This window comes from Stegodyphus dumicola, chromosome X1 (genome assembly GCF_044657685.1).
Source record: "Stegodyphus dumicola isolate Sdum_Otavi_A_Nest chromosome X1, ASM4465768v1".
In the NCBI taxonomy this organism is placed as follows: Eukaryota; Metazoa; Arthropoda; class Arachnida; order Araneae; family Eresidae; genus Stegodyphus; species Stegodyphus dumicola.
In genome coordinates this window covers 48,730,656-48,755,115 of record NC_140780.1, presented here as the reverse complement: position 1 = coordinate 48,755,115, position 24,460 = coordinate 48,730,656, and the positions used below count along the sequence as shown (strand labels likewise).

At 30.3% G+C, this 24,460-nt stretch overlaps 1 protein-coding gene across 4 annotated transcripts in view; it reads right to left on the bottom strand.

The window, feature by feature from the left end:
- The window catches only part of LOC118191144 (palmitoyltransferase ZDHHC2), a 139,616-nt gene that overhangs the window by 77,171 nt on the left and 37,985 nt on the right, over positions 1–24,460 (bottom strand). For all 4 annotated transcript variants that reach the window (XM_035361945.2, XM_035361946.2, XM_035361947.2 and 1 more), the window contains exons 3-9: positions 17,897–17,991; positions 15,417–15,537; positions 12,144–12,213; positions 11,869–11,901; positions 11,633–11,753; positions 6,919–7,048; positions 2,676–2,802 (exon numbers count right to left, since the gene is read on the bottom strand). In XM_035361945.2, the coding sequence (XP_035217836.1) occupies positions 2,676–2,802; positions 6,919–7,048; positions 11,633–11,753; positions 11,869–11,901; positions 12,144–12,213; positions 15,417–15,537; positions 17,897–17,991 (697 nt within the window). The remainder of the gene's footprint in view (positions 1–2,675; positions 2,803–6,918; positions 7,049–11,632; positions 11,754–11,868; positions 11,902–12,143; positions 12,214–15,416; positions 15,538–17,896; positions 17,992–24,460) is intronic.

The following is a 24,460-nucleotide window of genomic DNA, read 5'->3' as shown; positions in this document are numbered from 1 at the left end:
ATATGTGTGTGAGATAACTTTATCCTAAAATTATACTTACTACATTCATATGTTATGATTAAAAACAATTTATTGACAAAATTATTACATATTTCAATACGGAACAGGATACAAAATATAATTCCTAATTCAGGTAATTCAATTTTCTTTTCCAAAACATTCAATGATACTACTATGTATTTTATGTTACAACAGAAGTTTTTCTAATTATTTTTATCAAGTTTAATCAGTTTAAAATTTGTAGCTTATCTAAATTCATAGGATTTGCTACTACCAAGACAAACATACTTTTTTTATTTTAAAACTTTTGTTGCTCTTATGTAAAAGATTTTAGAAACAACCACCCCCCCCATTTTTTAGATCAAATTTTCATTTATTTTTTCATACGTCAGATCACTTCTGTTTTACACGTTCTTCGGTCTAGGTCCACTCAAATTGCAAATTATTATTTGATTTTTAAGCTTTTTTGCTCATTTATGTTTTATGCTGTTATTTTCTTAACCTGGTCAGTATGTTTTCAAATTTTGCATGTAGTTCAGTTTTTTTCAAAGACTGGATTAAACACCTGCATACGGTTTTGTTTTAAAGCATTGGATTATTATTTTTGCAGCTTTGTTTCAGGACTCAAACTACTCAAAATAGTTTTAAAATTCTGTCTATTATTTCACAATTGTTTTGAATTCTTCTAGGTTTATGGTGTTATAATTCTGCAATTTTTGACACTACCTACTTCAACCTGTAGGGTTTAAGTGAGGGATAGATTACTTTGTTATATTTTTAAAGACAATTTCTCAGTTTTAAACTTGAGTTTGTGTTTTTGTTTGTTCAAAAACTGGGTGTTTTATTTACTTATTTCTTTCATTGCTTCAAGCCCCTGATGAGCATGCAGCGAAAGATGTAAATTTCATATTTCATTTTTGGTTTTGACATATTTTGCCCCCTTCTGTTTTCTAGTTTGCCACAGTGCTTCTGTTTTTTTTTTTGGCATATGATTGAATATGTGATGAATTTTAAATGTATATATTTTATTTTGCAGTATTTCCACCACTCGTTGGCTATCAACATATGACTAGATTAGGTTTTAAACTGCTTTTTCTTTGTATTATTTCCTTTTATAGACATAACATTGATATACAGAAATTAAAATAACATAACGGATTTTAATTTCCCTTAAACATTGTTAAGTTTATTATTACATCTTATTTTAAAAATACATTTCTAACTAATTTAATTTACTTACATATTTTGTGTTTCTGTTTCCATAAAATTTCATTCATTAAGATACTTAGATCATTAAAGAAAGTACAAAAGCAAAATATTTTAAATTAATATGTACCAAACGGCAAAAATTTTCTCTACCAGATAATGGCAGTCATGCCACTCTGAGAGTTAATATTAAATTACACAAAGGAAATGAATGAAGTAAAATGAACTTTTAATGTATGAACAAAACAAACAAAACAAAAAAATTTAAAGAATTAAGTTCCAAATTTTACAGCTTTCCATTGCACTTAAAAGTTTTGAGACTAATGAATGTCGAGGCCAACACAAGCTTAAAATCAAGCTTGTTATTAGGTATATGTGGATGCTTTACTTCTTTAACAACAACAACAAAAAAATATATATATATAATAGTAATTGCAAATATAAATGGTGTTCACATATACATAATTTTGCGTTTGAATGCAAATATATTCTAAGAGGTTTTGAAACAGATCCTCATAACACACATATTTATATAATTTAAAACAGGTGCTTAACAGATAAGAGAATATTTCATACTGAAATCTCATTACATCATCATATGTTTAGGAATGAAAGCATTTTTGAGAACAGAATGCACTTAATTTTTAAAATATACCAAAAACACTAAAAAACAATGGAGTTGTAAGGTCACAGAATAAATATATGCAAATGTATATTTCACCCCAAGAGAGCATTCGAATGCTATGGCAAAGCTATCACAACTATTATAATCATAAAGTACAAAAACCGTTAGCTAATTCACACATGGTTTAAGCATAGCCAATATGGGAAGGGAAAGTTGCACATGTATGAATGAAAAGAAGTGAAATTATCAATTGAATATTAGAGTTTGCTTTCTTGTGATTTGTTGGTTATATCAGATTGACATAAAGTTCCAGCTTTCAAATATTTATAATAAAAGAACACGGAATTGATGAATTTTGAAAAATTGATGAAAAAAAATAACCTATAAGAAATAGGTTTTGCATGGATTATACCTATTTCTTACTTTTCATAATATATTAACTGCAGCTAATGCCTACTTCTTAAAGTAAATAACAGTGTACTATAATGATGATAGAATAACTTCTTTTCTTACATAATAAATTTTGTTATTCAAACAGGTTTTTGAACACTAATTGCTTATTAACGTTAAAAACATTTAGCAAAGGTTTTGTATTGAAAAACACATTTCAAATTATTTTATTAACAAAGTCTGACAGGAATACTTACAGAAACAAAACTATTCTATTACTTATATTTAACAAATTAAACACTATTAATGTTTTCTGAAGTTGAAGGAAAAATATATATCTTTAAATAATAGCACATCACGGCAATCCAAGTATAATTATTTAAAGTACATCATAGCATAGATTAAATATATAATACAATCAGAAAAAAAAAAAAAAAAAAAAGAAATTGTGTACCTGGAATGAACTGGAAGAAACCATTTTCCGGCATCCTCCCCAAAAATCTCAGTGAAATTGGCATGCCTGCCAAGGCTGAAACCATCTTTTTCAGGTCCCGTTCTGAAAATGGGCGGCCTAAAAGATTCTAAAACGTGTACATTATTAAATGGTTCAATAGCTATAAGATACATATGCATATCTAATGAACATTTAATTTGAAGTTCTGTTTTTATACAAAAAAAGTAAAGTGATTTGCAGAAATGACGACAAAATAACAAATTACAGAAATTAAGAGTTACTATTTTAATAGTTAAATGCTAAACTGAAAAAATACGCAGAAATAGATATTGATAGCAACTGTACAATCTCGCACATTTCTATAGAAACATATTTTTAATAAGTAATCTGAGAAAAAAGCTTACGATACCATCTGAAGATACTTCTAATAGCAATTCAAGATAATTTTTCTTTTACTGGCCTGCTCTCAATTAAGAATACTAACCGCACATGTAGCAAGTTCAGCAGAGGAGAATCTCCACATTTACTAAATATGCATATACTTATATATAAGCTATAACTTAAAACTGCCTCTAGTCAAAATTGTGCTTGCTTTTCTGGCACACATCCTTTGTTAAGAACAAGCATACATACATTGCAAATCATAAAAGTTTTCTTATTGTTCTCCCAAATATTTAGTAATGGCAGTGGATACTGCTCTATATTTTTCTGATTTTACTTGGACACTATAAAGAACTTGTCTCAGTTACAAACATCTTGTATTAAAAATTCTTCATCCATGTGCAACATACAGCTTTTTCAGAACAGATTAATATAGTACTTCTCACTTTAGGAAAGCATGACATTTTTACAAAACCTTCCACATGAAAAATGGCATAAAGAATGAAGCAGACACCATTCATTAACATAGGAAAAAATGAAATTAAACTAAGATGAAAAACACAAAAGTCTTAGAATAATACCTATAAATAACAAAAGCAGGAATGAAATCATAAATGCATGTACTATGTAAAGCAAATAATGTATGTGTAATTTCTTACACTTATGCACTCTTGAGAAGATAGCAAGTATATTGGAAGATATGAGGTCTGGAAAAAAAATAATAAGACTGATTTTTTAATAATTTCTTATTTAATTAAAATTATAATCATGCATTATAGTCTACAAAGAAATTTTCTTAGAAAGCCACACACTGCTGGAGACCATTTTTCCACTCTTCATAGCAGTGCTGGAACTAGTATACTGAATTGCCTTCAGCTAGTTGGTTACAGTCATTTTAATATTTTCTAGCATCCCAAAATGGCATCATTTGAGGTGGGCCATGGGAATAGAAACAGTCACTTGAACTCAAGTCAAGGAAATAAGGAGGCTGAAGAGCCACACGGGTGTTTTTACTAGCCCAAAACTCATTATTTGAAAATGCAGTGTGATAAGATGCATTATCAGGAGCCTATTGCTCCTACTTGAAATGAAAAAATAATTGTTTTTAAAGTTTAATAAACCATTCAAATTATCTCTCTACAATATAGAGTAACATGTCGCATTTACTTCAGACATGTAACCATGTTTCTGACCAACTCCCTAGTTATGGTAATTGCAACCATTAAACCATGGTCATATAACTATAGCAATTATCATATTTGGCACTAATAACAATACATTGATCTTCAAGCTCGATTTTCACGCATATTTCTGAATAGTAGGGGCTAGTTGTTGTGAGCATAAAATCCACAGGAAATGGGCAGAGTATGAGTGAGCTTTAAGTTGGGCACTTTCTTAAGCGTCACTCAGTAACATGATAAAAACACTGCAAACAGTGAAGGATGTACAGCATCAGGTAATCAAAAATATGCACAAATCAAACTTTGAAAATGGTGCATTGAAATACAAAACTTTTAAAATATCAATTTTTACTATCTTTATTAACATAGTTTTTTTCTACAGATGCCAGTCCATGTGACAGGATTATAATTATTTTTATAATTGATCCTGCTTATGCAACGTGAAAAGTGCAAAAATACAAGAAGATAAAAAAAAAAAAAAAAAAAAAAAAAAAAAAAAAAAAAAAAAAAAAGGGAAAATGAGAGAAGAGAAAAGCTTCTGGGACTAAATGGAGAAATTTTAAAGTAATTGGTTTCACAGCTTTTCCCAAAAATTCATACCTATCTTTCAGAACAACATATCTATTCTATGTTAACACCATGACTATATTTTTCATTATGTCACAGGCTTTTCCCAGATTATCCAATAACAGTGGTTCCTGCTTTCATATTGCTAGAACCTTCCAAGGTATACGGCCTACAGTCTGAAAGAAAAACTACTTCAATAGCCAACCATACCATACCATACCTGCCAACTTTAAAGATATTTTCGACAGAAAAAAAAGCCTAAAGTGAAGTTTCCCGAGAAAACTAAAACATGTCTGAATATTTTGAAATAAGTACAGAGGGAGAAAACCTTATAATAAAAAAATGTGAACATTGACAAATGAAATTAATTTAAAAATAATTTTACAGTAGCCTTTTTTGCTTTTCCAAAAAGCGATTCAGAAAGAATGCTTTACAAAATGTATTATCTTAAAATGTCTTTATCTTTCATTTTGCATCTAATTAATACCTCGATTCCAAAAAGCGATTCAGAAAGAATGCTTTACAAAATGTATTATCTTAAAATGTCTTTATCTTTCATTTTGCATCTAATTAATACCTCGATTCTGAAAAATGAAAAGCAGATAAACTTTAATTTTAATGCTATTTTTCCAAAAATACGATTTTAATATATTAGTATCGTAATATTTTAGCAGTGTTATTACACTGCATAAAAATTAAAACTCAGTAACAACTGAATCAAGCATCACGTGAAAAACTGATCTTAAAATTGTCAAAATACTGATATGTTGCCAAACTCAGTTATAAACAGTAGAATTCATATTCCAAAAACGGAAAAATCTCTCCCGCTATGCAGTAAATAGAAATGAATTCAAAGAATAACCTGAATGTCTCCAAGAATACAGAAATTGAATACAAATTAAGTGATAAATTATGAAACTGGTTCATTTTTCGCATCTTTATAAAAAAATGAATTTTGCACGGAAGATCACAAAATCGGAAGATTTTGTAAAAATTATGAAAAATTTATAAAAGCTGGGAGATATGCATTGTTCCTAATGGCCTTAAAGTGGCAGCAGTTAAAACTGACTGCAACTATGTAGTTTTTTCCACATTCACATAGTTCTAATACCAGCAAATAAATACCTTCAGAATAACTCCCCACCTTTTATCAAGTTCTCTATTCATGCCTTTTGTCTATATCCTTAATTTCTCGACACACAGATAAAAACAGATAGAAGAATGACTTTTATAAAAATACTCTGACTTTCCTAAAGGATCATTTTGTCACAGATTGTTGAAGAAAAGTTGTAAGATCATGGTTGTAGAAACAGCCCCCCCCTCAAAGCTAATAGATATTATTCTTAATAACATCTGTTTTATAAAACTCGATGAACAACAAATCAATCACCCAGAAAATTTCATTCTGGAATGGCTGACAGTTTCGATAAGAAACAGAAATGTCACTCGAACAAAATTATGGATTATTTGCCAGTTTCAGTCAAATTAAGGACAAAAATTCTAAGGACTTTCAGGTTTTCCACAATTACAATATAAATGGTTGTATTTTCTTACACAAAAGGATTCAGCATATTTTTTACCCAAGTAAGTAAAGTAGCTCCTCAACCTTAAACTTTATCTTTCTTAAGTTTCAAATCATTCTTCAAGCGTTTTTATGTGAGAAATCTATTAGAACTTTTCTTTCTTTAAAATCTTGTTTATTATCTCAATGTCACACTTTTTTTTCACATCAGTTTCATATGTAGACAAAATATATTTAAAAACATTTAATTTATTTACTAGTTTCATTTAATTTTATTTATAATTAATTTAGTACGGCATAAACATGGAAAGCATTAAAAAATACTTAGTTTTTAAATAATAGCTGAATTTTGATCATAAAATTTTTGAAAGTTTCCTATGTTCTATTACTTTTCTAAACAACAGTAAATTTTATTTTAAGCTAATAATACAAAAGATATACCACTATAAAGCTTCAGTAGAAAAAATTATTTGTATTGCCCAAAATCTGTAAGAACTTGAATAGAAAGTCACAATTTTTCAGTCTAAGTACAGCGAAACAGACAGAAAAAGAAAGCACAAAATAAAATTTTTGATAAAAATAAAATACTAACCTAAAGTTGATCTGTTCACTGAAACCAAATAGCAATGATAACCGAAAAGTGATATTAAACTGACAGCAAACATTACTGATACAAAGAAAAGGAACAGTATGTGAAACTTTCCGGCACCTTCAAGGTTATTCTGAAATAAACAGATTTAGTTTTATTATAAAAATGACAACCTTTAACAAATTTTAAGAAAATCAGCATGTTGATAAAAATTCACTCAAAATTTAAAATTACATATATAAAATTTCTGACATATAAAGTGTCTATTTTTAGGATGCTGATAAACTAGCTTAGATAGAGAAAAAAATGCATATTTGCACAACATGCACAGCTTCAGAGTACACTGAATAACTAATAGTCTGAAGTAGTGAAGATATAAGTATACAAGCATCCTCCAAATGGAAAGAATGTACTTAAATTCAAGCTGTAAGCTGATTAATATTTGGATTCCTGAAAATATATCAAAACTGACCAAAGTAGACATTTGAGGCAAACTTGGAAATCAGAATTTATTTCTTCAGTGTTACAACTTCAGATTCTCAAAGACAACTGCACAAAAGCACTACATACCATTCACAAACATATGACCTATGAATGGGTAAATAAATGGTGGATACTTACATACAATTAATCACTGGTGCTGCCTGTCCGGGTTCACACAAACTGACAAAAGGCAGATGTGACATAGATCATATCCAAGTTCCAAACATAAACATAAAGTAATTAAGTTTCCATGATCCTTCTAGTTATCAAATCTGCTTAATCTTGTGCCATTAATACCAAAACAGCCTCTCAGAGTTAAGCCAAGTTGTATGCTCACATAACATTTTATTTACAAATTCAAAAATATGATGTCGACTGTATTCCTGCAGACACATCTTTCATCTAATGATATATGGAAAGTATATGATAGAATATCCTTGGAGTAATACTTATTATTATAGGAACTTTCTCGAGATTAAGGAAATCATTGATTTGGTAAGTGAAAGAAAATTATTAATTTAAATTCAGTCTAGAATTATTTCTTTATTATGAAAAACTTCATTATATACTTTGATTTATCATCAATATAAATATTTTCGTTATCTGTATTTGAGCTCCCCTCATGTCGGTTTGTCCTTAAAATTTTATAATACTCATGTTTAATAGGAGGAAAAAATTTCAACAAGTCCATCATATCCTTCTTCTTTTCTTTTGTCACAGTTCTATCTGTTGGATGCAATAAGGATAGGTCTCTACATTTTTCAAACATAGTGGTCTACCTGCTACACATTTTCTTATACTAATACCATAAAATTCGGTAATCTTCTTTAAAGTCACACTTGAATTGTATGAGGTGGGTTTAAACTTTTCTAATTTCATCCAGTGCATTTTGAGGCAATTTACTGGTATCCCTGTAACTTACTTTTCTGTTATTGATAGGATTTTCTAAAGTACTTGTAGAGAAAAAAATCCTGATGCATAATTTGAACCACTTGAAATGGTGCTTTCTTTTTATAGGTTTTTATTATATATTATACCAATCATCTGGCGAAAAAATGTTCTGGACTTCCTTTACTTGAGATTCTACAACAGCAAATTATAAATCATTAGGTAAGTAACTAACTGTTTCCACTTCAACAGAAATTTCATTTCAATTCATCCATTTTGTATTTCTGTACTTTGAAGCAATTTCAATAAACTTAAAAGTTTTAATACTTCTGTTTTGCCCGATACATGAGTCTGAATAGGTTATTATATTTTACAGTTTCAGCACAAATCTTTATATATTTTACAAGACATGAAGAAATTTCCTTAGACCCACTGAGATCCTTCTGGTTCTGACCAAACTAACATGTGACCAAACTAACATTTTTATTAAAATCATGACATCCAAAATTATAAACATATAGATTTCGTTTATAGTAAGGTACCAATGTAGTCAATTTTGGAATGGGTAAAGCTTTTTCCAAAATTGTCAAGTCAAAAGAAAATACAAAAATATCCTTGAATGCTACCATTTGATCTGCAGAAGTATGACTACAAGCCTGTTCAGCCTTCTGCAAGTGAGCGTCCTTTTCAATTTTGCATTCCTCATTTCCTCACTATCTGAAGACTCAATTTTTATTTGTAGAGAATGACAAGTGTTGCATGAATCTTTGGATGGTTGTTTGACATGCATATTAAATTTAGTTGAGAATACCTTGTAATAATATTTTTCTTTCACTGGATCTTCATTTTCTTTTGTACATTGTGGATTTCATACATTTTCTTAATATTCAAGTATTTTCTCCTTGGATCGTAAGCTCGTGTAATGACTTGTGTAGGCTGGAAATGAGTTTATGTTTTAAAACATACATGTCATCGATTTTTATTGCTTGGAACATGATGACCATGATGATCAATAAACAATGAATCTTGTTCTTTACAACAGCAGTCATGTATTTGCCTGTTGCTTATTTGGTAACTACCCTTAAAATATTTTTGCAGACTGAAATATCATCTTTTCTGCTTCTTTGAAAATCATATGTGAAAGAACATGATCTTGGAATTTTACTGTTATCTTTCAGATGCTTTCTTTTTTATTTCTTTAATACAAACTCTTAAAAAAATATTTTGCTCAAGTTCGGTCTCTAACTGATAAACTGCCTCCATGGCAGCTTTCCTTTCATCTGAAATGATATTTTTTTCATCGCACTCCTGACAACAAAATTTACAGATTTACAGATGTTTTTTACTGATGGTGACTACATCAATTATAAATTGTAATTTTATATATAGACTAAAATTGGTAAGTTATAAACTCTGATTTTATATATAGACTGAAATTGGTAAAAGCAATAAATGTAACTATACAGTCCACTTGAGTGTTTTTCTGATCTTGTGACCAAACAACTTTCATATGTCTCGGTAGCAGAGGAAAAAGAGTGCAGCGGGTTAACTAGAATTTTATTATGATATAATTATACATTATAGTACGGGGTTAATTAAATTGGCATCTGAAATAAATTATTTATTATTCAATGGCTAAAAAATTCTGTCATTTAGTGGTGTTAATACTTATTATTTGAGAAATTTGTTTAGAATTATAAAGTTTGGAGCCAATTAAGTGCTTTTATATTTAAATTTAATAAAATTTAAAAAAAAATGAAGTTAATAGATTTGGCAAGTGAAGCATCCATTTATCCTCAGATGATATATTCCTACACCATGTCACTACTATTAAAGTGTGGCTCTGGAACCTTAACCTGAATTCCAAACCATACAGAGGCTTCCAGACCTTTAGACTCTCAAGCCCTAATTAACCATTTGGAAAGAAGTCCAACAAAACATAGATCCATAAATCCACAACTGATGCAATATTTTTAACAGAATTTTATGAGTTGGCAAATTTGAACGACAAACAAATATTCTTTCATGAACATGACCAACTTTCTTTTTAATACAAGATGATGATTTTTACAGTTCCCAGCAATTTAAAAAAGGTAACTGCTTTCAATTATGTCACTCTTTAATATTAACAAATACTGTGCACTGACAATAATACATACTACTCACATAAGAATCAAATAGAAGTAAATTCAATGGAACATTTCCTTACTATACCATCACCTTACACATCAGTTCTGTTTTCAAGAGATTTTGGTTATAAACTTGTCTAAACCTTAGCACTATCAATCTGAAAATTGTTAAAATGGAAAAATTGAACACCAAAACAAGAGATACATCGGGAATGGATATTATCCTGATCTGCAATGAAGATACAAACACAGATACTCAATACATGGGCTCGAAATCAATAAATCCATCAGTGAGATTTGCAGAGTATAAAGAGGAAGTTCACAACTTTTCTGCACTATTCAAACTCGGTAAATGGGACAGAGTGAAAATCGCCAAAACAGCCCTAAGATCAGAGCTGCACTATAAATCACCATTAGACTGCTGCAGCAGAGAGTTCCATTTCAACCTACTATACACCTGGACATGTAACTCTGAAAAGCACAGCAACCCTGCAGAAAACAATAAAAAGGAAGAAACTAAATTGAACCATTTATTCCAGCTCCAACTGACAAAACAGATGACCCACCTACAAAAGCTTCCACTTTATTAATTTTTAAACATAGTCTTAGTGTGTCAACCTAGAACATTTCATTTAACTTCATTCTAATTTCTTCTGTTACAAAAATATATTACTGTGCCATTTACTTTTCTTACAAGAATTTTGTTAGTTTTGTTTCTTAAGTATTTGAATTTTTTGAAGATGTAAAATAGTATTTATCACCAGTTTTTTTTTTAAACTTTTTTTATTATTTACTACAATGATTCATCCGTTAATTTTTTAATCATTGCATATTTTTAGAAGAACACAATCAGTGTATTCCATTTAGTAACATTATAAATTCTGGGTTTGAAGACCTTCATTGAAAACATAATGTTTTTACAATATTTAGAAATAACAGCACATCAGTTTCAGCATAATAACATAATAAATTTAAGAATTAAAACGTTTAAATATGATTTAACTTTTAATTTATTACAACTATAACATTCAGAAATCATGGTATAAAGATGTAATGGTGATTAAACCAGAGACATAAATTATATTAGCAATGTTATTTGCATACTTTGAAATCCCACACGTTTTGAATACATTTATTAATAGAAAAACAATACAAATGAATAAAAAATACTTTTTGTAATTAATTTAAGCATAAGGAGCAGGTAAATAATAACTTACTGTCCAGAATTTAATGAAATATTGCAGGGATGTGGCTGATATGAACAAGCAGTAGAGCAAAGCATAACCCAGGAACAGAATGAAAAACTTATAATTTGTAAATGACACACAGTTATTAACCCTAAAAAAATTCCCACATAAAGTCAGTATATTAACAGTAATTTTATAATTTCAGAACACTAACAATAATATTTCAAAACACTTGCATGAAATCTTGAAGAAATAAAAAAAATTACCAAGGACAATGATGATCCATCTTCAACACACACCTAAAACAAGTGCAAGAATTTCAATTTTAACACTATCTAATTATTTCAATTTTAATATTATCTAATAGCTACAAATGAAAATAATTATGCACTAACTGCAGAAATAAATATTAGAAATGGCTATTCTAAAAGCAGTTCATCATAAAAGTGTCAAAATTACTACAATATATAAAATATTTGCCAAAAATTAGACATTTAATTCTGAAAAATATTTAGTTGTTTAGCAAAAGAAATTAACTTACACTCCACAAACTGAGCAATGATGAGCTCTATCAGGCTTTATGTTATGACATTTCTCACAATATCTAATAGCTGAAAAAGGTAACATTTTATTTTTCTATAAATAATTACAAATTTAAATTATGATCACTTGCAAGTTTTTCTAAAAAATAAATCAAAATTCAAGATTTTTTTTTTCTTAAAAATACTGAAGTAGCATTCCAATTTGTTACATATTGTTTTAATATACATGCAAGATGAGAATACACTTTTTACAAGTTCAGTGCTTGTAAATGGCAACAAATATTTTAATGTCTTGTCTTTTATTTCTTTATGTTCTTCTCTTGCTGAAACTCAAAAAAGGAGTAACATGCAGCCCCCCTTTAAAGCTCTCTTCAAAAAGTAATCAGAAAAAAGCTGAATAAGCCTTGTATTGGAGTATGATAATTTTAAGGTTACATTAAAGAATACTTTATTGAAAGCATCTGAAATCCAGCTCTCTTTCTCAATGTATATGAAAAAATAATGTCTGTAGATTTTTGAGGTCCTATTAAGGAAGTCATTATGTTTTCTTCAACTTTGTAAATTGAAGCTAATTGCTAACGAGTTGTAAATTGTTTCAAATATTGCATTTTTTCAATACATGGTTCCCCAAAATCTAATTTTTTCAGTTAGAATAACTTTTGTGAAACATTTCAAAAATAATTATGGATCTGCTATGTAATTTTGAATTAAGTTTATTTATTATTGAAAAAGCATCGGATTGGTTACCGAATCCTCAAAACTGTTCATCACTGGAAATTTCAGGCTTAACTAACACAGGTGACACCATCCCCCCAAAATTTCATTCTTCTGTTTTACTTCAATCTATTTAGCATTTTAGCACTTCTTCTGTAAGCAAAATTATATGACTGTGTATGCTGTTTGCATTTGGATTTAACGATATTAACTATTTTTCATGGGAGTAGCCACTTTTAAATTTGGGGGATACTCATTTCTTCAAATGGATTTCCTCCAAAGCAGGCCAAATTTTTACATAACAGAGAACCTGATTCAAATTTTTGCAAAAAGAGTCAAAATGTCCTTTTTGAAATCTTAAAAACAAAAACTAACTTAATTCAGTTTTAAAAATTTATATTTAATGCATTGTAAGCTATTAGAATGAAATATTTTTTGTTTTCATTACAAGTACATTCTTTGAGCTATTAACCTAATGTTCATACCCTAAAGGCATATTATAAGCATACTGCATTAGTAAAAAAATGCAAACGCATTTTTTTACTAATGTGTAACTTTTATTTGGATTAATATTTTAGGAATATGTAGAAATTAAACGTTTAATTAAAATAATTTTTTTTGCTAAGAGTTTGAGCTTTCCTTCTGTGAAAAACGAATTAGTACATATACTTTGCAGTTTTAGTATTTCAGATATGTATGATGATTTTTATATAATTTTATAATGTGCAACACAAATGTGAGAAATGGTAATATGATGAAACACATAAATGTAAGTTGTTATTTGTAGTGCTATGTTTACTATGTTTAAATAATTTAAATTAAAATGTTTTTATCCTTCATATCAAGTTGACATTTATCACATATAAATTTTCTAGTGTGAATAAAAATCAAAGTAAAATTTGAAAAGTTGTAAGTTTCCACATTCACTACATTTAAGCAATATTAGATGAAACTTGATGCAAATAATATTAGCAATTAGTCCATTGCCATAATAATTAGCATCATATTATAATTACTAATGTGTAACTTTTACACATCAGTAATTATAACATCATTAAAAATACAGTTATCAAGTACATTTTAGTTCCTGGACTTAGTCAACAAACTGTGTTAGATAAAGGCAAGCACAAAATAATGATTTTCTGAGAAAGCGACAAGAGATGAAATGAAATTTGATAATTTGTAGCATAGCATTAAAGATAGCATTCATTCAGCATTAAAGATTTATACCTCTAGAAGATCAACTGCCTAGTAGAGAAAATGTTAAAAGAATCAATAAAAATAATGCTACATGTAGGATGATTCATTTCAAATAGAAAGAATATACGCAAAGAAGGCATAGGTTCGTAAATGCTAGACATCACAGCTTTACCAGAACTATTACTACGGAATAACTTCAGATTTTGCAAGTTCAACATGTAGGATTTAGTTACGTAGATGTTTAAAATCAATGTCTTTCAGACCCTACTATGCTGACAAGCAAGTTATTGCTCCAGTCTGAATACAAATGACAAAGTGCTAAGAAATTTAATCTTTTAACTAAATCTTTAACAGACTTTAACCTGCGCTTATAAAAAAAATCCTGCCACTTGCAAGTACTTAAAATAACATAAATTGAAACTCAAATGCAAGGTAATGTTGTTGAGCAACTATACAAGATGGCTAAGGTAAAATGTTTTAACAGCAAATTTTAAAGTGTTGGCAAAATTGGCAGCATAATCTGGCTGGTGATAGAACATAAACTGTAGCTAAAGCTGCCAAAAGCTCTAGCTCTAAAACATTCAAACCTTTGACTTAAAATATTCAAACAACTAATTTGCTTTCTGGTGAGGACTATGGAAAAGGAGTTCTACTAAAGGTTAAAACCACCATTGGTTAATTAACATAAAATATCTCACATCTGTCTGCACCAGAATTTAAACTAACAGAAAACAAAGGACTTAATGATTTTGGCTGAGATTTTAAATTCTCAAAAGCCACATGCTACAAAATTTCATTCAAGTTAACATAAATTCTTATGCTTAAATTTAGATTTTCCAGTACATATATATATTTCCCACTTTTGAAGAATATTGTTTATGCTTTCCCCTCTTTCATTTTATTGAATATTCCTGGAAGAAAAAATAGTTTAATAAAGAATTTTTGAGATGCACAATATGTACAAACAAGTAATCTTTTACAATTCACTTTTTTCTAAATCTCTTATGTTAGTGAATGAATTGAAGTATTTCAACATCTTCTACCTGCTTACTTAACCCCTCCCCCCAAAATATCAATTCCTCTTTTAATTTGCATTTTTTAATTAACAGCATTGCAGTACGTTTAATCTACATGCAGTCCTGCTGAAACTTGCATTTTTAATCTAAAAATAAAAATTATATTTTATTAGAACAATCATATTAATCATAAATATCCCAATAACTTTAAAAAAAAGGTCTAATGGACTGCTTTTTTAATACATTATAATTCACTATAATTTTATATATTAATTAAACACTGTTGTACTTTTTCTGCAAAAATTATGTGTAAAAGAAATTTCCAAAACTTTTAAAACTTACATCCATTCATGGTACGACAAGCAACAGGGAGGTCTTTAGCAAAGCTTTCTAAAAGCCTACGCTGATTATCTTCACTCTGGTCTTTTTCTAACTTTTCAGCTTCAGCAGGAGGTAATTTAAACTAAAAATCAGACGAAAAATAAAATTAAATTTTAATCAGAGAAAAAAAGTCTAGTTTCTATGGCAGGTTTCACTTAAAACTTTTAAATAATAATAATGTAAATTATTCCTCCTTTTGCATATCAGAAAATGTTACTTCATACAGAAATCTCATATTGTTACAAAATGTCCAGGTGCGGTAAGATGGATTACCCGCAAAGCAGTTTTAGGGTTGCCATAAATAGGAAGGAAGGCAAGGGTTGCCACACTTGGCAAGAAATTGCCCATTTGGCAACAAAATTAGAAATATGCCATGGACGGATTGAGAAACTTCCAAAATGAATTCTTATTGGTTTAGCCCAGAATGTTTTCGAACACAAGCCGAAAGCTATATAAAACCTGCTGGTTTGCAGTCAGCGTATGTGCCTCGTCTAGAGTGCGAGATAGTGCGTCTCGAGTTAGTCTGGGCAGAGTCGATCCAGTTGACAGACGGGCAGCGAGTGCATCGAAAGAGTCTGTTAGCATATAGTAATTAGTGCATCGTTGAGAGCGCGTGTTGAGCTCTGGGAACGACTAAACCAAAGAGTAAACCAAAGAGTCGGGAGCCGTGCTCTGTGTGTAGGCGAGTGCATCGCGAATTGTAGTGTGGAGAGTCTCAAGAGTACGAGGAGTTCCGAGAACGACCGAGCAGAGTCGAGAGCTGTACTCTGGTGCTTTGCAGTGAAGCTGTTTCCACCATTATAGCCTGATAACCTGAAGGCTATGTCGCTGATTGTGTCAGCGTGTTTATAGTAGTTCTTCGACGACTGTAATGTAATTTTGGAGCTGTTCTGATTAGTACTGGCTAAATAAAGTGTGTTTCGATATTCCATCAAGTGTTGCTGTCGTTATTCACTCCAAATCCACACGAACTCCATATAAACATGAAGGAAGAAAATAATGTAACAAATGGTGTCAAGAAGAACGCAACAATATTGTGAAAAAAAGAACAAAAATTTAAATAAAAATGCAGTATTACCAAACATAAATCAAAGTAAAATAAAGTTACAGAGTTAAAATTTGAGCAATATGTTTGAAAAATAAAAGTGTGATTTTTATAAAATTTGAAATTTTGGCATCATTTCAGGTCTAGAATTGAAATACAAAGAAAAACTGACATGCTATTTTAAGAAAAGTTTGTTTTGTGTGTTAAAATACAAATGCTAGTTATGCAAGAATCTAATATACAGGGTGTCTTTAATTTATTCACCAGATAAATATGTGTTTTAAATAATACAGAATAAGAGATAGAGACAAAATATTGAATTTTATTCAGTATTTCAAAGAATGTTATATTAATACACTTCAACATAAGCACTAGCTTGTAGAATAATTAAGTGTGCTTTTTGATTTGCGCAGTAACGATAGTGGTTTCTGTGGCCATTTGACTTTTTGACTCCTCAATGCTGCTAATTTCTGCAGCATTAATCCGATTCTTCAAGTATCCACAGAAAAGGAAGTCAAAGTGATGTAACATCCACCAAATGTGATGGCCCTGATATTGGTCCACCTCTACCAATACGATGATCTGGGAATAGTTTCATCAAGGAAATCATGCACATATGTAGCCCAATGACAAGGGTCCCATCCTATTGGGAAAAAAGTTTGGCTGCATTTTTCTTAATTGTGGTACAGCACTGTGGTTCCTTGATGCGGGTACACAAAAGTATTGTTCCTGGTGGGATGGTTTATGCCTGAAGGTTTTAATCATTAAGGCACGCTAAGGGTACTTGTGAACTCTCTTTAAATGTAACCTGCACACGTTTTTCTAAATCAGCCTAAATGAAAAAAAAAAAAAAAAAAAAGCAAAACGTAGTAAACCTTGCTAATTAACTAACAGACTAATTTAAAATTTCATATAGGTAAACAGTTTTTACAATATTAATAAGTAAACATCCATTTCTATCTCTGAAATTCAAAAGTTTAAGAGACTGTATGGAGTAATCCACCTAAAACATTACCAGTCATTATTGCATTAAACAGCACATTTTTATAAGAATTAAAAATGACTATTATTAAAAATACTTCTATAAAAAAGGGTAAAACCTTCACATTTCTCTTTAAAAATTAAAAAAAAAAATCCATAAAATTATATGCACATTCTTTGAATAGGCAATTAACAGCAGAAGCAAATCATTTATTTTTCAGTTAAAAAATGGGTTGATATACTCGAGTTCGTGCTTTCTTGTAGCAGATCAATTATCAAATAATAGTAAACATGATATAGTAGCTACATTTTAAGAAATTATCTGGGTTTAGAGATTAACCATCATGATAATAGCATAAAAGTTTCATTCAAATAAACAGAAGTATAGACAGTATGCATTGCATTAACAACTCACCTGTTTGGGTACAACTCCTATATCTGTAAAAATTGTTTTCCAGTAAGACCACACGAACATTGCAAATATAGCGTGAAAAATGAGTAAGTAGAAAACTGGAAAAAAAAAATAATAATAACTAATCTAAACTTTAACAACATTTAATCAATTAAATAGCATCAAATTTTCAGTTTCTCCCTTTCATGAGAAAAAGACTACTTCAACTGCATATTATTACATTAAATTACACTGACAAGCCAAAACATTAAGACCATCTCCACATTTTTTAATAAATTCATCTGCATGATATGGAACGATTAAGTGGGAATGCTGCTGGAAAAAATAAGAAATAGTTCTTGCACTTAGTGATGCACTTGTGAGAGAAGGGAAAGACTGCTCATCTAAGTGAATTTGATGAAGGGCAGATTGTAATGGCCCACAGACTCAGAATGAGCATCTCTGAAACTGCATGACTGCTAGGTTGGTCACAATCTGTCATTGTTAATATTTATGCAAAATGGATAAACGATGGTAAAACAAGCAGTAGATGCCAAGGTGTTCGATGTCTATGCATCATCAAAGAAGAAAGATGTCGGAGATTGTCCTGCTTGGCACAGCAAAATCTGCATCAGACAGCATAGTCCAATACAATGCAAGTCCATGTTTAAGTGTTTCAGAACACACACTTCAGTGTACAATGTTGGATGAGGGACTGCACAGCAGACATCCCATTCATGTGCCTCTGATGACCAAGCATTATTGTCAACCGTGCCTACACTGGGACTGAGAACATCGATACTGAATCATGGATAAGGGAAAGACAATTGCCTGGCAAGATGAATCGAAATTTCTCATTCATCACATCAGGATACACTGTCTTCCAGGCGAACAGTTGCTTTCCCCTGTAAAGCAGGTCATACACAGACTGGTAATTGTGGTATTATGCTAGGGGACGTTCTCAAGGGTGACTCTGGAATCCTTAGCTGTGGACTACCTGAACATAACTGTGGATCAGTTGCATCCTTACATAGCATCTGTCTACCCAACTAGATATGGAATCTTCCAGCAGGACAATGCCCCATGTCACAAGGCTCCAGTTGTGTTGGAGTGGTTCAAGCAGCATAAGTATGAATTCCAATTACCGTATTTGACGGCATATAAGACGCACTTTTTTTCCTACATTTATCTCAAAAAAGTTACCTGCATCTTATACGTGAAGGTAATTGCATTCAATAATTGTTTATTTAGTTTTTACGAAACGTGAGAACTAAAAGAAACCATGCTATTGAAACTTTTTTTTCCTTGTGTGTGGCCGTCTAAATAAGGGTGCGTCTTATATGCCGTCAAATACGGTAATATCCTGGACAACTAACTCACTGGATCCTAACCGAATAGAGCACATTTGGGATGTCATGGAGCGGTAGCTCATAGCTCAAACACCACCATCTCAATATATCTCGTGACCGCTGCTTAGACACTTCGTACAACCTGTCTCTAGTCATCGACAAAGAACTTATGGCATCCAAGGCGAGTTGCAGCTGTTTTGCAGGTCAAAAGTCTCACAACGCATTATTGAGTAGGTCGTCATAATGTGTTGACTCTTCAGTGTATTTTGAAAGCTCTGGCATATTAAGGAATGTTTCCTCATATTAAAATGAAAGGACTAAGATTACAAGGGGATTAAATAATTTAGAATAAATAATCAAAATTATGCAAATAATGAACACAATGGGTTTTGTTTAATTCATGTAAAAAGTAAAGTTCAAAAGAACTTAAACTACACATGTGAAAATAACATTTTTATTCTTTAAAGCTTTGCTAAAACATTACTAGTAACAGATTTTAGAACTTCGGGAGGGGGAATCTGCTTTGCATTAAACTTAGCTGCATTTTTGGTACTAATGCACAACAAAGTGTCAATTACTTTATTCAGCAGATTTAAAAATCTGATGTGGCCAGCACACTACCTCCATTTGTATATCTTTAAACAACAATGAGGTTTAAATAACGTTTCACTTCTGATTGATTGTTTGTAAACAAAATCTACTTTGTTGTTCAATAATCAGAAAGGTCTGCAATAAGAAATTACTTGTGAAACTTCTAGTTTTTAAGTTTTAATGTAAATATATTGCTTATTTGGCACATGAGACAAAATGCAGGTCAAATAACAACTTCAACTATTATCAAAGGTTTCCTATCCGCAGTTTGCATGATTTGTTCCTACTTGCATATTCTTACAAATTTTATTTTTTCTAAGAATACACAAGTAGGAACAGATCACTTCTAATATGCATTATTCCAAAGATAAATAAAACAAAGATAAATGTAACATACTTTGTTAAGAATGAGGTGTTCATTTAGAAGTCAGCAAATTTTCATAGGACTAGTTTTGATGGTGCAGATGAGGATGATGGTTCGGTAAAACCATCGAAACTAGTCCTGTGAAAATTTGCAAATATAACGCTGATTTTTGTTGTTTGACTTCTAAATTAATACTTGTTCGGCATGTTATTTTATCTTAATGATGTGTTCTCCAATATACAATAGCATAAATAAAAAAAAAAAAAAAAAATTAACAGCTGCAAATAAAGTGTTACTTCTGGCTGCCTAATCTGACAGGGAAACTAATGAGCTGTTCATTTAATTACAGAAATCATCTATCATCTAAGCATTGATGTACTAATAAAGTAATAGCTTCCCCCCCCAACTACAATAATGAAATTGTTTGCTACAATATTTCAGTACAGTTAAACCTCTAATTAGCGAATTTTTTTAAGGGATTCTGCTCGAGTTGTGAATTCCCTTGCATAAAAAACTCAAAATATCGAAGTATTTTATATCTATTTAATGAAGTTTTTTCAAGATTTTTCTTTCTATTTTAAAATTATTTAATTATTTGCTGCGACACATACCTGTGTGCACCTGGGGTTCTAAAGAAAACGGATGTCTCGTTATATGTCGTCACATTCCATTCTATAAGAGCGATGAAGTGGGGGAGGGAGATTCTCAAATGAGAATGCATTTGCACTCTATCTGTTAAGTTGAACCTCTATCTAATATCTTTATATGATGTAATCTAGCAAATTACATATGGTAATAGTGGAGGTTTTATATTTACGTTTTGAGCTTGTTCTTTTTGTGAGAAGGAGGCAAAAAAGGCTTCGAGTTGCATTTTACATATATTTTGAGAATTAATGAGTATTATCTTATACCATTTATACTTTGAGTGTTGTTTTGAGATGATGAAACTAGAGTTATCACTTATTAGATTTGTAAATAAAGTGTTTGTGTTGTAACGAGATGTTTCATTGAATAATTGATTACACTAATTTTCATTACTAATTCTTCTGATATTCGAAGGCAACAGGAGACATATGGCAACCGAGGACATCACACAGCTACATTTTACGAGTGAGTGAAAAATATTTTTATGTTTTTATTCTTTATATGATGTAATTCTTTATTCATTATGGAGACTGTATCGAGAAACAGAAAACAACTTTCTAAGTTGTTTACTCGAGCATGTAATTCTTTTGATGAGGAAGAAATTAAACTGAATTTCATGGAGTAGATTAAAGCTAATTGAAGAGAAAGCTTTATTAATGATAGCAGGTGAAGAGAAATATGAACAATTCTTGTATTCTGAAAATACTTCTGATACCGAAATAGAGAAAGTGGTAGATGAGTCAGAAACATATATTGATCGCTGGAGATCTTTAAAACAGAAGCTAGAAACACTAGTGGGTAAATAATTACCTTTTAAGAATGAAAGTTCGAATGTTATTTCGCAGCCGCACACTTTATTGTATTATCCAAAAATAAAATTACCTACTTTTGAGGGTAATGTAAAAAACTGGTTCTACTTTTGGAGGCAGTTTAAAAAAAAAAAAAAACTATAACATTAATACTGATTTTCACAATAAATTTTTTTATTTATATCATGCAATGCAGTCCTGCTGAAGAATTAATTGAGAGTCCCCCCCCCAGGTGGTAATAGTTATGAAAAAGCTTTAAAACAGCTAAAAATGCATTTTGGCAGAGAATAATTTTTGATTTAATATACGTAAGAGATTTATTAGCATTAGTTCTTCACAAAGAGAACTGTCCTGAAAACTCACTAAGAAAATTGTTTGTTCAACTTGAAAGTAAACTCCACTGACTTGAACTATTAGGTGTTAATAGGGAAAAATCTGCTGCAAGGTTATTTCTTCTAACTGAAACATCATTACCTGAAGAAACTCTAGTTGTTTGGGAATGCTATAGATCTGCTCATCATAGAGTTTGAGAAGCAAGTTCAGATAATTCAAATCAAAGTAAAACTATAATTGAGAAATAATTGAGAAAAGTGATTTAGAATGTATTTTAGAATACAAGACAAAGCTGAAACTGAAGAGTGCCTTTGTCTAGCCTCTCAAAGTTTCAACACTTCAAAATCAAAAGCGGAAGTAAAATATTATAATTTTCCCAATGAGAAAAAGGTGAAAGTATAACAAATTTAAGAGTGGAAAGTTTTTAAATGTGCTTAGTGTGACATACCTTTTAACTTCATCTCATGTGTCAAAACAGCATATATTCTGTTCTAATTTATATTTCTGGAGATTCTCTAAAAGCAAGAAAAATACCTTTTAAGGCCGAAGGAGTTACTTGTTCAACAATCTCAGAAATGTTTTTTTATGTTTAAAATCTGGGCATTCAGTCAAGGACTGTAACTTGAAACCTAGTTGCTTTTGTTGTGGTAGAAAACACAGTATTCTTCCATGTAGAAAAATGCACCAAATAACTGTGCCTAAAAATAAAAAATCACCAAAGCAGAAAGAAAAAAAAAAGGTCTTTCCAACTTATCTTCTACTCCAGACATAATGCTGCAAACATTCAAAGTTATAAATAGAGGTAATGGGGGAAAAAACATGTCGTAACAGCTATTATTTATATAGTTTCACAGCGATCGTATTTATTATGAAGTACAGCTGAAGAACTGAACTATGAACCTCAGAATTGTGAATATTTGCAACACTCTTTATTTGGAGAGAAAAATTCAGGGGTATGCAATCACTATGTATACACTTTGCATTTATCAAGTGTACATGAGAATTACAACTTTAAAGTTCTTAGTCAACAAATTATTTGTAAGTCAGTGCCACCTATTGTCATTAGGCTTTGTCTGAAGGAGTTAGCTACTTATAATATAAATACAGTAGTAAAAAGGTCCAAATCTAACAGAGCAGATTCCAAGTATTTTAACATGATTTAAAAAAAAAAAAAAAAAAAAAGAGATAAGTTTTATTGCTGATATGTGAAAATACAAATAAATTTTTCACCCACTAAGAGTTTTTTTGAGGTTCTTATGGCTTGATAGTGATGGTCAGCTAAAAGAGTACAGGCACTGTCATGTAGCTTTTGGTGTAGCAAGTTGGCCAAAAGGTAACTTAAATTTAGATGAGAGTGAGATTTATAGAGAAAAGAAAAAGAGCATTGTTACATCGGTAACAAAATGTTTAGTTTCTACATGCTTAGTTACCAAGAGAGATTATAGGTATTTTTCCAAGTACAAAATGACAGTTAGTCTAATTACCTGGATACAATTGTGGATCTGAACAAAATGAGAGAAAAAATTGAAAATCTTGATTCTGATGAAATTTTTGAGGCTGAGAAGTTACTGATCAAAATGGTTCAAGGAGACTATTTTGTGAATGAAAAAGATGAGAAATTAAAAACTTTAAGTGTATTCAAGGATTAAAGTGGAATCCTCAGACTGAAAACTAAACTCACCCTTCATTAGGATATCGAAGAATTTAAAATGCTAGCTGTTCTTCCATTCATCATGAGGTTGTCAAGAGATTAGTGCGATATTATCACATGAAAAATGCACAAGCTGATACTCAAAGTTTGATAAATATTCTACGATTCTATGAGAAAGATTTTGGATTCTGAATGCTCATAAAACTGGGAGATCTCTCATTAATCAATGTACAATGTGTAGAAGATTTTCTGCAAAAAAAAAAAAAAAAAAAAAAAACTAGAAATTTACACTACGCCTCCTTCAGGGAAAGAAGGAATTACAAGACTTGTTAAGCTTAAAATAATTAATGGACAATTGCTAAGACCAATTCAAAGATTGTACCCACTTAAAGTATCCAACGATGATTTCATTTTTGAGAAAATGTCAACCAAGAAGATGGGAGATGAAACCCAGAGCAGGTCATACAATCAAAGTACCTAAGAGACTGGACTATTTACAATTTTCTTTTGTAACTTCTGAACTATTTACAATTTTCTTCTGCAAGTTAAAATTTTAAGATAAAAAAGTTAACTTAGGTGGGAGGATGTCAAGTTGAACCTCTATCTAATATCTTTATTTGATATAATCTAGCAAATTACATATGGCAACAATGAAGGTTTTTTATATTTATGTTTTTAGCTTGTTCTTTTTGTGAGAAAAGGAGAAAAATGGCTTCGAGTTGCATTTTACATATATTTTGAGAATTAATGAGTATTATCTTACACCATTTATATTTTGAGTGCTGTTTTGAGTTGTTAAAACTAAAGTTGTCACTTATTAGACTTACAAATAAACTGTGTTGTAAC